We start from the raw sequence: 14816 nt of genomic DNA, 5'->3' as shown, positions 1-14816 counted from the left end.
ATATCTTTACGAAAATTAAAAAAAATATATATATATACATATATACATATTTGTTTGATTATTACTGGATCAAATGTGAGAAATTTGGTCAGAAAGAATGTTATGTAATGTCCGATGTAAGAGATATTTATATTTGCAATTTATATTTAAAGGTTTATAATAGCCACATTGTGTACACCGTACATCATACCAATCGTCTTGTACGATTGCATCGGGTTTTATAATAAAATTACAAAATGCTATACATTGGAACTATGTAAGTACGTGAGCTTATACAAGAAATGATATCGGTATCTTCCCAACATTTTGTTATAAATTACAAATTACTAAATAATAAAAAGTGTTGTTATCTTGTAAAACATTTATTTTAAATCAATGAATCATATAGTTGATTAAATAATTGTACAGTTTAAAGAATTCGAAAATTGTTTCTTGTCGTACGAGATACTAAAAGTCTTTTATCATATTTAAAAAAAATTAGTTTTAAGAACTTTTATTATTATTTACAAAAATATTTTAATTTACAATTAGAATATTGTCATAAAACCGCGTGACCACGATTTTCTCCTACACATATACACACACACACAACACACATCTATCTTTGTTGTGTTTTACATATTAATGTATATTAAGGAGGTTGTAAAGAGAATAAAAAATTCTCTAATAAGGGTTCTTTAATAAGAGACTCGATTATGTATATCAATTATCAACAAAAATAACTATTAAAAATGTTAAGAACTGAATAAATTTATATTTAATATATGTATAAAGAATATCAAAAATAAAATATTAAAAGTACCTTTAAAGATTTGTAAAATACAATATAGACGGTTTTCTATATTAATATTAAAAAATTTGCATCTCGATATATAGAACTGCGGTAATAAATCCATATCAAACATGTATTTAATCAAAATTTATTGAAACAAGACAACGAAAACTAAATAGAAAATAGACTTTTTTATATAAAATTATTTAGACAATTATGATAATATATCTTCAAAAACACAGTTTTTAATATTTTGCCTAACAGTATAACGTAATTTGAGATATCTATTAATCCTACACGTGCTCACCCGCAACAATTACTCAACGTCTATGACATACACATCTTTGCGTTATAACTTCTGTAATATCCGTTACTTCTTGCCTAAAATATTTCTTGCATATTTTTGTTCGAGAAAAATAAGGAGTAGAAAAAATGCGGTTCCAGAGAGGCAGAGAGACGAAAGAAACAGAGAGATGAAAGGAAGAGAAGAGCCATGCATAAAGGAAGGGGAACACACGGTTAATCGGTGCCAAAGTACCGTTGTATCTGAAAGGACCAGAGATGGCTTTCGGTTTTCCTGCAGCCTCCATCGCAGTTGCAGCTTCGCGCTGCATTTATCGTGCACTGCACTTCTGCATGTTTTACATAAATATACGTGCATGTATCTACGCATGTGAAAATTTTTCTTCTGTCACTAACGCGGAACACGTGCGACAGACTCGAGTCAACGAGGCACGGCAGTTTGCTTAATTGTCATTCACGTGGATAATACATACATATATACAGGTAACGCCTAGAATTTTGAAGCAGCTGCTCGCCGATACTCGACATTTCTGCGATGCATTTGAAATATTTCAATATATTTTTGGCGTGTCCTGCGCCTATATAATGTTTTCTTGTAATACCTTTTAAGTGTTTTCGAAATTTTCGATGCGGTTCAGCGTGGAGATCATTATATCTATTAGACCGGTGAGTACCATTATACACATATAGACTATATAATTGCATAATACAATTAAAACGTCGATGCGCGTAAAAACTTGGTTGCTTTATTTTATTATTTACAACCATCTAAGACAATTTTCTTTAACAAGCAGTTATAGAGATGCCTATAATAAAAAACTTGAAGGCAACGGATATTCTGGAGGATCTAGAATCAAAACTCGCGTATGTCCCAGGTGGTCGTGATCACGACGGACGACCTTTAATAGTAATTAGTGTTCCACCGGAATTTGATTCAACAACAAAATCAAAATTAGAGTCTCTCATTTTATATTTTACATCAATTTTCAGGTATAGATAAAATCTTTGATATCTTATTAGCTATACTTATACTAAAAATTACATTATTCATATATAATTAAATATTTCTTGGTAATGAACTATATAGCGAGGAGACAAAGGAAAACGGATTGGTTCTAGTTGTAGACGCGCGTCGCAGTGCATGGCGCGTAACTAGATCTTGTATTAGGCTCTCTACGAATCTTATAGGATCTAAAGTCATTTGCGTGATCGTGATACGGCCTGATGGTTTTTGGGATAAACGTGTCGATAGCTGTACCAAGTCGCACAAAGAAGGCGAAGTGAGTGAATTAGTCTAATAAAATAAAAAAAAGTATTATATATGTGTATATATATATATATATAGATAAAACTAGATTTTTTTATTGTATTATTTTTAATTGTAGCTTTATATGCTTTGGTGCGTATTATAATGACATAATAGCTATTGATTTTCTTGTATTTCTGTCAATTGTTTTAGCCAATATACGTTACTCTAACAAGGCTGCATGTTTACGTTGACTTTTCTCAATTACCGTACGAGTTAGCAGGTAACAAGGCATACAATCACGTCGAATGGATTAAAAAACGTATGGTAAATTATACATTTTTGGCCATATGTACAAACTAAAACTTCAATGCGAATGATATGTTAATTTTTTTTTTAACAACGTGGTACTTATTATTTCGTAGAAGATAGAAGATTATTCGAGAGATGCGTTAGAGCTCGTATCGAAGATGACAAATTTACATCAAAAATTAAATACTCTTGATGGTATTCGTATGATGCAATCGAATGATGTAGAATCTTATTGGGAGATGGGCACAGAATTGTTATCAACGGCACGTCATATACTTCAATCAGGTTTATATATTTTTATTTTATTCTATAAATTTTTTTATATGGGTAAAATTATCTTACCTAAATATGAAGAAAGAGGTAAAAGTTTGATGTAGTTTGAAAAAATTAAGGCATGCTAATAAAAATATAATAACTTATTTTGAGTACATAAGTGTCGTCCCTTATGTAAAAATAATGGACAAAGTTAAGTAAATTTCATTTATTTAGGTAGGAATTTAGTAAGTTCAATGAGCAGAGAATCCTCCAAGGATATTTTGGATACCATTAAAGGAATTCACAAGTTACTCGATTCTATCGAACTAAAGCAGGTATTAAATTTTTTATTACTGGTCTACTCAACGTTATTTTATATATTTAGTTGTTTCTCAATATTACACGGTTGTTTCTGTTATTTGCAGATGGATATTGAAAATTCTTGGGCAGAAATGGAACGAAATCTAGATACTGCCAGAGTACGCCAAGACCTTGAGAGGGGTGTTGCGAGTGTTACTGACTGGATCTTGGGTCCAGCGGACACAATGCTGAACTCTTGTTGTCAGGTTGGGTTTGATGTTTCTTCATCTGAAGAACTCCGAAGGCAGCACGAAAAAATTGAACTTCAATGTCGGGTAAATAATGAGCAAAACTTAATGATTTTGTAATATCATCATTTTGTTTTAAAAGAGCAGCATTACATGGATATAATTCTAATATGTTTATAGGAGACTTATGGACGATATGCAGAGCTACTCCATAAAATCGATAGCCTACCTAAAAATAGACTACCAGAAGATTTAAAATCTCAGAGAGATTTCATGGACTTTGTTTGTCGTAGCTTCGCCTCACGGCTCGAACGACGTAGAAATGTATTAATCACTTCGCAAAGATTCTTCAGACTTGTTTCTGAGGTGAAACTCAAATTTTTATTGATTGAATTATTGTCAATTAAAAAAGGGTTTTTTTAACCATTTATTATTGCTTACAGTACTTCGATAGGACGAGTGAAGTATTCGAGCAGTTGGTTATGGGCAACAGAAATTACAATTTCTCTCAAGCGAGCATTAAGCTCTTAACTTTGGAAAGAAGTCAAACAGTTTTAGGTAAAAATGACTCATTAGATATTAATATTTGTGTAAAATTTGTTTCATATTTGAATAATTTTTCAGATAGTTTGGAACGCGAGCTTGTAAAAGAAGGCGAAAAATTATCGGACATTCTTTCTATGCCTGTGAAGGATGCGCTTGGTCGAGAAGTTTGTGTAAATTATAATGAAGATATCATTAATGTAAAAGACATATTAGATGCAACAAATGCCAGGAAGAATATATTTAACGATAGCATGGAATTACAGAAACTGTCGTTAAAACAGATAGCTTTGATATACATGTACGAGAGCGATGCCGAACAAGTAAGTACGGACCATAAGATATAAAAATGTTTTAACGGATAAATAATACATTAAATATATGTGTTTATTGCACCTTCTAGGCTGTTAAATGGTTAAATGATCTATTTAATGTTTTACTTCGAAATCACATGGAAATTGGATGTAATGTAAAGGAAATACAATCCCAAAAAGAGGAGCACCAATCTTTCCAGGAAACAGCAAAAGTAAAACATGATTATACTGTTACAAATTAGTTTTACAAAATAAAACGAGAGTTACAATATTATAATTCTACATAATTGTTCTATTTTATGTAGAAATATTATATGTGTGCGGTGAACATATAACATAGTGAGATAAATATTTACAGGGAACTTATGAGTATGGTGGTCAATTAGCGAATGGAGCACGGGTACTGAGATTATCTTGCAGAATATCTTTAGAAAGCAATGCTAATCTCTTTTCGAAATTACGGCAGGCTTGGCGACAGTTTCGGTCTGTTAGTCAGGAACAATTAACCAGGCTGCGAGTATGCGCTGTTTTTCACAGAAACGTCGAAGATGTATGAATATTAATTAATATTAACTTAATATGTAAATTCAAGAGTTGCTCAAGTTACTTAAATATTCTAGGACAAAAGAATTGTTATTTTGTGCATTATCTCTCTCTCTCTCTCTCTCTCTCTCTCTCTCTCTCTCTCTCTCTCTCTCTCTCTCTCTCTCTCTCTCTCTCTCTCTCCGCGCGCGCGCGCGCGTGTGTGTGTGTGTGTGTGTGTGTGTGTGTGTGTGTGTGTGTAGACAATAGTCTCTCTCTTCTATACTTTATATGAATTTATTTAAAGCATTGTACCGAATTACAAAATTTGGCGGAAACAGTGACAGCCCTGTATCATTCTGCACAAGATGAAGACGTAGCGGCAAAAGCACGTGTGAAAGAAAGTATAAGAGACATCCTTGATAATCGAGAGAAACTTCTATTGGAAGTTGGTCGGATGGTAAGATTGGGCCGTCTCCTCAAGACGAGATTGAAGGAACCTCTTTATCGCCGATCGTAAGTATAACGAGGAATCGCTTCGAATCAATATAATTACAGCATTAGTAAACTTATATACCATTAATTTGAAGATATCAGATTTTAGAAATTAGTATTTTGAATCACACAATTACGTAAAAGATAAGGTATTTAAATTGTTTAAAAAATAAAAGTAATAAAGGAAATATCTATAAAAATATTTTATTAATAAGCTAATAAACATAAATCATAAAAAAACATATTAAAAATTCTTCTTTTCTATTCCTTTAAACCATAATTTGAAGAAAACAGAATAAGTAAAATATAATAACCAGTGAGTGTGGTGTAATATGCTTGGTAGAACGCGAACGCCTGCGTGTTTAACAGAGACAGTGTATCAGTCTATGGCCGGCTCTCGTCGAGATAACTTCTAATAATCTGGTGCATGTAAGTCGGTTGCAATAAAATAACTGAAATTTATAATGTTCTCGCTTGATTCAGTTTACATACGGATTATTTCTCATTCTATATATATATTTCTTTATAAACTTTGTGTTTAGCGCAATTGTGTGGATTACATGTGCTAGTTGACAGATAAACATTTTCGAAACTTTTTTATAAAAGTTATTATTCGGCGGTTTTCTTTTAACTTACACTTTATAAGATTTAATAAAATTACTTAACAAATTTTGTTGCTTTTAGCGTTGAATGGGCATATAATAAAAAATTGTTACAATATTCATGAATAATGAAATACCGCGGTCCACATTTCATTGGCTTCGTTCCACGGTCACATCGTAACATAAAACTCGACTAGTAACGCGAATCTCGTTTCGATAATATTTTGGCGAACTGGTTTGCGTCACGAAGAATCACCTACCGTATTGCATCACGAAGACTATTTCTGGCACGTTTACCACAGTAATAAAAAAATAAGTAAACACTCTATAAAAAAAAATTATAACGTATTAAAAATTTTTTTTTATAAAAATCTACCTTTGACATTCTTGAGATTTAACATAGCAATCAATTATGGCGCTTCGTAAAGAAAATGTGAGCTACAAAATTAGAACTTCGTCCTAAGTTGCAGAGACTATGCGGCGACGTACTGTAATTCATTGATCTAATATTTTCTTCTTAACGGTGTTTCGTACTTTTACATACGTACACAAACACACCTGGCAAAAAAAGAAAACTAACACATGTATGCATGTGATTTGATAAAGTGGGCTACATATATATATATATAATACTTATAGTTATTGAATGTTTTAATTGTTATTTTGCGCAACTGTAACAAAACTATAAAAGTAATATTAATATGAAAAAACAACAAAAAGCAACAATACCACGAAAAGCTCGTAAAACTCATTGGAACAATATAGATGTTAAAAAATTAACGTTCAAAAATATCTAGCTTAGAAAGAAAGTATGTATTTATAGAATATTTACCAACAAATTTTCGCTTTTCTAGAATGTCTGAAACTGAGGATGCTTCAATCCTCGGTGGTAATCTGACAGCTGTCGAAGCTATCTCGGCGAAATTAGCGGAAGTAACGCGTCTCGCGGAAAAACTGGATGCGAGACTATGCGAAGCTGGAGCTAAAACTCGACCAATGTCTATTCCTACCGTTATGACATCCTCTGCTTCGTCCTTGCTCTCGATATCTGCTACGTCGCCGTTAAGCGTGCCCATACATACGGATTCTACCACGACTGCATTGACGTCTGGTACGACAGCTTCAGCCGCATCTGTAATTCTTCAAATGCATCCAATAACTTTGGAAATTGTAGCTACAAAAACCAAATCTGATGCAATTAAATCCATTACTTCTACGGCGGAAAAATTTGATGGAAGTTCACCTCATATCCGACCGTATTCTGTGGAGGACGTTGAAACATTGAATAAAGATTTTAATACTAAGGTACAATAACATGTTTTAATATTGATTTACAGATATATTCCTTTTTCTTCACTTTTAAAAAAATCACTTAAATATTTTCAAAATACTTTCATCTTTTTTTTCTTTTTTATAGGAATTGATCGAAAATTCTCATAGCGAAAGTGCAACAGGAGAATACAACATGGAAGGTTATACAACAGCGACCGAATGTTCAATAACTCCACCTCCGCGTTCGAGAAGCGAATCTTTCGTAACATCGCCGGAATGCGAAGATCTTTCTATCATTACACCCATAGTAACATGTTCTGGTTACACTGGGTATCTATGCGAATTTAAATTACTTAATTTCAATTATCAAATAAGATCTTAAATGTCAATTAAAATTAATAAGATGCAATTACTTTCAACACACTGTAACGAAATATTTTCGGAATTAATTTGGACGTAATTCGATATTGCAAATATTTATAGGTTGGCCATGGAAAAGCCTAAATTAACAAATATTGCACCCCTTATTTTTACTCCAAACAATGAAAACCAAAAATTTGCTGAAGCAACATCAAATATTTCCACCATCAGCGGAATAAAACCAACGGCACAAATGGAAACAATGGACAAAATTATTAATGTATGTCGTATAATCGTATAGTTAATAGAACATCTATATCTCAAAGGAGAATTACGTGTGTGTGTGTGTGTGTGTGTGTGTGTGTGTGTGTGTGTGTGTGTGTGTGTGTGTGTGTGTGTGTGTGTGTGTGTGTGTGTGTGTGTGTGTGTGTGTGTGTGTGTGTGTGTGTGTATTTCTTATCTAGCCATTATTTCAATTTTTATTTGACTTTATATCAAATAGCGTGATAATTTTTCTGATTATAGCAACTTCAAAGTATTTTTCATCTTTGCAATAAAGCTTATTGTTACATATTCGTACTACGAGTTATGATTCTTTTACGCAGGAAAAGTCGAACAGAATTGTAAAAGAAGTTACCGAAACAACTGTTTTGCGTGTATCACATGATATCCGTTTAGGCGTAGCCTCTTATAAAGTGATATCAAATACCACACAAGATCACCGGCAACATATTGATGCGAAAGATATCCAAAATGTAGAACGTGTGCTAGAGGCAGAATCACGTGAAAAAACGGATGGTATTTACCATCACCTCGATTTATCTCCGTTTAGTAAGTATTTTATCATTTTAATGATTTCTTTTACACACACACACACACACACACACACACACACACACACAATATATATATATGTATAATTATAAATATTAATAAGCTTATTATATTAATTAGTTTATTATTAATTCTTTTTCTAATAGAAGAATCTAAAAATTATATTAGCAAAAATTCAAAAAAGGTTCAATCAGATCAAAATATTGCAACAAAACTTACAAAAATTCGAGAACATATGCTGAATGAAAGCACGTGCTCTAATTTGAAAGAGTACGATGGTGCACCATTGTCTTCACAAGATCTTTTACAACATCGCGAGGATAGCGGAATTGAAACATCACCGATAAAGAATAAGGATGATAATTCGGAAGATTTTCTTGAAAAAGCGAAGAAGGTGAGTCTAATCGAGTTCGCAAATGTAATTGTGATGACAAAGCTACTAGCTTTGACCGACGCTTGAGAGAGACTGGCTTCTTTCGTTTCAAATTCCTTATTTGTCATATTTTAACATGTGCTAGCTACTTGTTTGAAATATCCGTTTGGTATAATTCTTATTTTTTTATATGTTCTTAAGCTTAAGCTTTTGCTTCTTTATTAGTGCATTAAATACAACGATGCGTGCCTATCTAATCCTTACAGCAAAAATTATTTGCAGCTTTGATGAAGACAAATTTTATATGAAGGATTTGATGAGAGTAAATGTTATCAATATAAGTCTTACGATTTTGATCAGAGATGTTAAAAAGATGTTATCTATGGAGATAATTTATGTTGAGGATATCATATGCCATATAGAATCGACTGCAGTATTGAAAGACTTAAGAATTGTTAACTGCACGTTTGTTAGTTGTTACGCTTTGTTGTTTGTAACTTTATTGCAAGTAAAGATATAATACGCTCTCATGGATTTTTAGGGTGTATCGCATGACGCATTTGTTATTTTTATAAATAAAAGATGTTTAAAAGAAATGGATAAAATTCTTAACGAAATACCTATATGAAATATACTGGGTGGGTGACCATTTATTACACCCAACGACCTTTCTTTCATTTACGACCAAAAATTCCACTTTCATTCGCTGTTGCGCCGCGCAACTTTGCTCTGGTAGTCTCTGTAGATCGTGCTCGACGAGCGCGACGAAGGTGAGCGGGAGGCAGCCAGCCGGAGGCTAACCGGAGGGTCCGGAGGCCGGAGGCCGTGCCGCGCTATGCCGCGCCGCGGCCAGTTCAGTCTTGGTTCGGCCGGTTACTGCAACCGATCGGCTGGTGACGTGATACACTCGTGACATGTGTCACGCGAGTGTTACTGCCGTTGTTGTCGTCATTATTACTACAACGCCGCGAATTGAATTTAGGTGATTGTTATATCGTGCCAAGTAAAAAAATTATGCTCCGAAGAAACATGAAAAATAATATAACTTAATGCATCGCATATTAAATTAAAATGTCGATAAATGTCATGGATTTGCAACTTATTGAAAGAAACGAAAAAAATTAAGTGGGAAAATATTTCCATCTTTTCAACTTAAACTACATAAATAGATAATTCATAATTATGCATTAATGCTACAAATTTATACTAATTTCCGAGCATTTATATTTTTTAATCAAGGAATTTCTTTAAAATGTGAAGAGTTAATCAAATTATGTGCTTATACATAAACAGTTCTCTAACGTAATAAAAAAGGGAAAATCATAAACTTATCTTAATATAATAAAGAAATATATAAAGAAACTTTTCACAACATCGATTGATCCTTCTATCGTCTATCGGATCATCTTCGGTTACACGTGATTTTTACCGTGATGTACTAGTCGTTGAAAGAACGCTACCAGTCAGTCCGGTTTTATTCTACCATTTGTTCGTCTCCGTAGATGACGTCACCGTATAAAGATATCTACATAAAGTATTAATATGTTATATCAAAGAGAAAAACCGGATATTTTAGAGTATGCAAGCATTTTTTAATCCATCATTACAACTTAATTCATTGTGAATTGACAAATTAAAATTATTCTTTTTTTGCGTACAAGAAATATTCTGACTTTGACGAAAATTTACATTTTTTTCTATTTTTGTTTAAAGAAATTAGTACAAATTGACAAGACAAGAATTTAAAAAATGTCGAATCGCAAAAAAAAGTTTTTTTTGGCGCGGCACAGATATAATCATATTCTACAATCGTATATTTACGGAATTTTCGTGAGCACTTTTGGTGAAGTGCCAAAAATAACATCAATCACAGAAGACAATTGCGCCAACTAAAGAATATGTTAAATATATGGATATTTCTGTAAAATCTTTGAAAATATCGATGAGCTAGGTGTTTATTGTGTCGCGTTTTAGATCGACGTACGTCACTGTAATATATTTAGCCCCAGGCATTGAAGTCACTGTGTCCGGTCAAAACGTATGATATCACTATAACGTCGCATAACACTCTCTTAATTTTCAGCAGCTATATTATCAGTCATATTGCACAACTCGTAACATATATCAATATCCAGTGAGTATTTCGCCACGTAATTATATCGCGAGTATAACTGAGAGTCTGAGAGTCATCTAGTCTACTAACACATATCTGAAACGTTTTGATTATGGCACAAAAGATAAAATTAACGATGATGGTGGACGGTCCTGACTCGATGGAGGCACACGTGCATCCTGAAGGATCCGTTGAGATGAATTCAGGAATAGTGATGCAAAGAGACGAGGATACGCCGCAACAAATCATCTCGCCAACTACCACTATAAGTACCATAGCTGTGCAAAGCGGAGAAACGCGTGTAGTAATCGCTTTACTTCAAGTAAGAAACATGCGTTGCATCTTTTGTTAATAATAATATTTATATTTTTTATTGTTACGGTCTTGTTCCGTCACGCGAGTAATTTCAATTAATTTTACTTGAAATTTTTGAAAAGGACAAAAACGAAATAATTTAAGGTAGCTTTTGAATTGTTTATTATAATTCAAATAATTTTTATTGTTAGTAAAGAATAAATCTTCCATTGCGATTTCATATATGACACTATGGTGTAGATATTTCGGGATTCGGTTGCTTCGGTCCATAGCTATTTCCGAGTCCTCTCGAAACCGTAAGCGTTTTAGGTATCCGCTGAGCAAAACGAGTCTCCCGAAACTCCACGAAGGATAAATTTAACCGCTAGGTACAGTAACTCCCATTACACACCATCATGATCAGATAAACCCATCTTGCATATACATTACGGTGGATTCCGAAGTATTTAGGATCACGATCACACAATCCATGGCATGCGAGTTACATTTTAAGCATTCCGTTTTCACTTTATACTAATTACAAATTTAAATCTTTATTACTTTGAATATTTCTCAACCGAAGAAAGCCGGAAAATAAAATCAACGTTTTCATAACGTATAAAATTAATATTTAATTTTATACCATTTGAAAGACAAGAAACATTTATGCTTATAAATTTTTATCCTAATATAAATTACAATTTAAATTATAGTAAACTCTAGATAATAGATCCAGGATCCTGCAAAACTAATTGATAAATAGATTGGGTAATCGGTGAACTCGTATCGAACTAAGAGAGATCTCTCGTAGCATGGATCCGCACACTCTCGTATAATCTAACAAACCGGTATTATATATATGTGCGAGACGGCTCGAGGCAGCTTGGACTCAACCTGGCCCGGCTCAGTGGCCCGGACGAGTGGCATGATTCTTCCTTTTACCGTATTACCGTACCTTATTCGCCTATATCGTTCCTACAATCTGACGATAGTACTTTTACGTCCAAACTAACAATAAGAGAGGAAATATTACATAGAGATTCCTAGACATACGTGGACATATCGTTACGATATAGTTACTATAACATCGCCAAGAGCATGAGAATTTACCAAGTACTTGTATTGCACGTTGTTTTATGTCGCGTTTATTAGATATAAAAAAATGTTCAACAAATTATACCTAAAAAAATAAAACACTATTAATTCAATTATTTTTGTCGTTGGATAATATTTTTTGCTATATAAATTATTTTGAGTTTTTATCTTCTATCGAATCGAGTTGGCCAGTTCAATTTTTAGCATATGCCAAATATAGTCACGTTTGATCACATATGGGTTATTTCACAACGCGTAAAGTTTTTCTTCGTATCTGTACATATATACACGTGACTTGACGTTCAATTTGAGCTGTTATTGGCCATAAGACTCGCTTTCACTCTGACTCTAAATCGCGAATCATATCTCTTTTTCTTATAATACAACATAAAAATATTTCTCAAATTTTCAACAAATGTGTCGAGTAATTGTGTTTCGTCAACTATTTCAATATCTTTAAAAAAATTGTTATAAAATACTACATCTCGCGTACCCACGCTTAAAAAGAAAGAAATAATTTTATCGCTTGAGTGGCGATATATACCAGAAGAGAGAAATGGTCAATCCAAACGTAGTTATTCGGCAGTATGCCAAAGATGAAAATGGAAACATATCTTGCTCCTTTCTGCGGCCTAACCTCATGAGGTCGATGAACTCTGGAGGACCGATCTCTGTCTACACTCGTTTTTCATTTTCCATCTCTTCTTTTTAATAATATGTTATGTTAAAGAAAAAAATATCGGTTCTGAATTTGATTTACGATATTATATATATGAGTTACTGTTAGATGATTTCGAAATTTATTTGAGTTGAAACAATCTTTATATTGCTGCATGGCATAAATGAGCAAATATTTTTTGACATTTTCTCTCTTTGTAGTTTATATTGTACTCTACAATTATTTAAAATATTGGATACAATATTCTATCAATTACGAAAATGACAATTCCACAAAGCGAACGCGTTATATATTATAATAATATTCAATTCAGCTATGCTCGTTTATCGACCGTGAGAAGGTTGGTATCTGGTTTGATTACTATGTTTCATTATCGCATCGTTTTTGTTTAGAGCGGCGAATGGCTAAAACTGAAAATACTCGAGTTACAACCAGAATTAACGAAACTTGGCGCTTCCGTAAAGGAAGCCACGGAACTTTCGAACGCGCACGATCAAGTTTTACTTCGATTACAGGTAAAGTTTTAAGTACCAAGCTAAATTTTAAATTATGTGTAAAAGTTGTATTAAATATGATTAAATATACATTGCTTAAAGTCTCTGTTAATTAAAACTTTGTTCTAATCAGAATAAACAAAGCCCGGTGGAAGAATTATTGCGACAAGCTGATCAATTAATCGCGACTCAGAGACCAAGAGCAGAAGTATACACTGCCATGGCGGAGACGTTAGGTCAGGCATGGCGTGATGTAAATCAACTTTTAGAACGTCGTAAGGAGATACTCGACCGAAATGTATTATTTCAATGGTATATAATGTAATTAATTAAGCATATGTGTGTGATTTGTACTTTAAATTAATTATTTAATAAAATATATTTTTTTTTAATAGTCGCGCGGCAGAATGTAGAGAAAGTATGGAGGCGTTGCAAATGGCATGTAACGACACGTTACTACCGATCGAGATAGAAGCAGTAAAAAGTTTTCTATCGAAGATCCAGGATCTTCGCAAAGATATGTTGGAAGCGTTGATGGGTGCGTTGCGGGAGGGTAAGGCATTATTGGATGGACTCAAAGAATTGATGAACGAAGGCACTTTAGATTCTAGGCCGGATACGATTAAAGATGAAGCCAATTATGGTATGTTTATGTTTAAAATGTTTATTCAATACCTGCAAATAATTATTTGCTCATCAACTTAGCTAGCTCGCTGTCATAAAATTAAGACTTTTTTATACATAAGAATATCATATTTTGGTAGCTGTGTTGCGAGTTGAAAAATGGCTGGAAGAACTTCACGATAGAAGGCGGCTGATCGAGACATCTTTTCGTAACAGAAAGACTCAATTGGAGCAATGTCTTGCTCTCGCGCTGCTCGCGACCGATCTTCGTGATCTCGAGGAAATTCTCAATGACAGAATCGCTGCATTGGAGGGTAGTTGCGATCAATTGGGAGATTCTGTATCTAGCGTAGAGCTGCTTCTTTTTGAATTAAAAAAGTTGCAAGGCGAAGCAAAGGTACCCAAAAAGAAATCAATTTAACTAATATTACATACTAACTATACATGTTAGATATATAACTAGATATATTCTACTCTCTTGATCTTTGAGAATAAGCATTGTATAGTATGTATAATGTATATATTATACAAAGTAATGTGTTATTTCAAAAGAAAAGTTCAATATTTTCTAGGAGTTTCAAGATAAGGCCATTAAAATAACCAAGTCGACCGAACGATTAGTGTCATCGGGACACTTTGCAGGCGAACAAGCGACCGAACAGGCATATGCGATTCTTAGCACCGCTGCCGATTATATCAACGATTTAGATCAATACAATGTGTTGTTAAATAGGTCAATAGCCTTTTTCGATTGCGCACAATCGGT

The 14816-nt window shown here is 33.3% G+C and overlaps 2 protein-coding genes across 5 annotated transcripts in view; one reads left to right on the top strand and one right to left on the bottom strand.

The window, feature by feature from the left end:
* LOC143899268 (uncharacterized) overlaps nucleotides 1-14816 on the bottom strand; it is a 72046-nt gene that overhangs the window by 6628 nt on the left and 50602 nt on the right. The window contains exon 1 of one of the 3 annotated variants that reach the window (XM_077409436.1): nucleotides 6923-7043. The exons of 1 other annotated variant lie outside the window; for it this stretch is intronic. The gene's annotated coding sequence lies outside the window, so the exon portion shown is untranslated. Of the gene's footprint in view, nucleotides 1-6744; nucleotides 6867-6922; nucleotides 7044-14816 lie in introns of those variants that run through there. One more of the 3 variants, XM_077409434.1, reaches the window with a different exon arrangement.
* The window catches only part of LOC143899267 (uncharacterized), a 32389-nt gene continuing 19435 nt past the window's right edge, over nucleotides 1863-14816 (top strand). The window contains exons 1-22 of one of the 2 annotated variants that reach the window (XM_077409433.1): nucleotides 1863-2065; nucleotides 2163-2355; nucleotides 2535-2648; nucleotides 2747-2918; nucleotides 3123-3223; nucleotides 3314-3523; nucleotides 3617-3802; nucleotides 3880-3994; nucleotides 4061-4302; nucleotides 4383-4505; nucleotides 4652-4843; nucleotides 5123-5331; nucleotides 6767-7217; nucleotides 7330-7514; nucleotides 7668-7824; nucleotides 8150-8375; nucleotides 8525-8772; nucleotides 13325-13447; nucleotides 13560-13738; nucleotides 13822-14069; nucleotides 14191-14447; nucleotides 14623-14814. In XM_077409433.1, the coding sequence (XP_077265559.1) occupies nucleotides 1878-2065; nucleotides 2163-2355; nucleotides 2535-2648; nucleotides 2747-2918; nucleotides 3123-3223; nucleotides 3314-3523; nucleotides 3617-3802; nucleotides 3880-3994; nucleotides 4061-4302; nucleotides 4383-4505; nucleotides 4652-4843; nucleotides 5123-5331; nucleotides 6767-7217; nucleotides 7330-7514; nucleotides 7668-7824; nucleotides 8150-8375; nucleotides 8525-8772; nucleotides 13325-13447; nucleotides 13560-13738; nucleotides 13822-14069; nucleotides 14191-14447; nucleotides 14623-14814 (4311 nt within the window). In that variant the 5' untranslated portion in view covers nucleotides 1863-1877. The remainder of the gene's footprint in view (nucleotides 2066-2162; nucleotides 2356-2534; nucleotides 2649-2746; nucleotides 2919-3122; nucleotides 3224-3313; nucleotides 3524-3616; nucleotides 3803-3879; nucleotides 3995-4060; nucleotides 4303-4382; nucleotides 4506-4651; nucleotides 4844-5122; nucleotides 5332-6766; nucleotides 7218-7329; nucleotides 7515-7667; nucleotides 7825-8149; nucleotides 8376-8524; nucleotides 8773-13324; nucleotides 13448-13559; nucleotides 13739-13821; nucleotides 14070-14190; nucleotides 14448-14622; nucleotides 14815-14816) is intronic. The other variant, XM_077409432.1, reaches the window with a different exon arrangement.

The sequence above is a fragment of the Temnothorax americanus genome, unplaced genomic scaffold, assembly GCF_048541705.1.
Source record: "Temnothorax americanus isolate GAGA-0224 unplaced genomic scaffold, ASM4854170v1 Scaffold26, whole genome shotgun sequence".
In the NCBI taxonomy this organism is placed as follows: domain Eukaryota; kingdom Metazoa; phylum Arthropoda; class Insecta; order Hymenoptera; family Formicidae; genus Temnothorax; species Temnothorax americanus.
The sequence above is the reverse complement of the archived record's forward strand: the minus strand, read 5'-3'. Positions and strand labels throughout refer to the sequence as shown.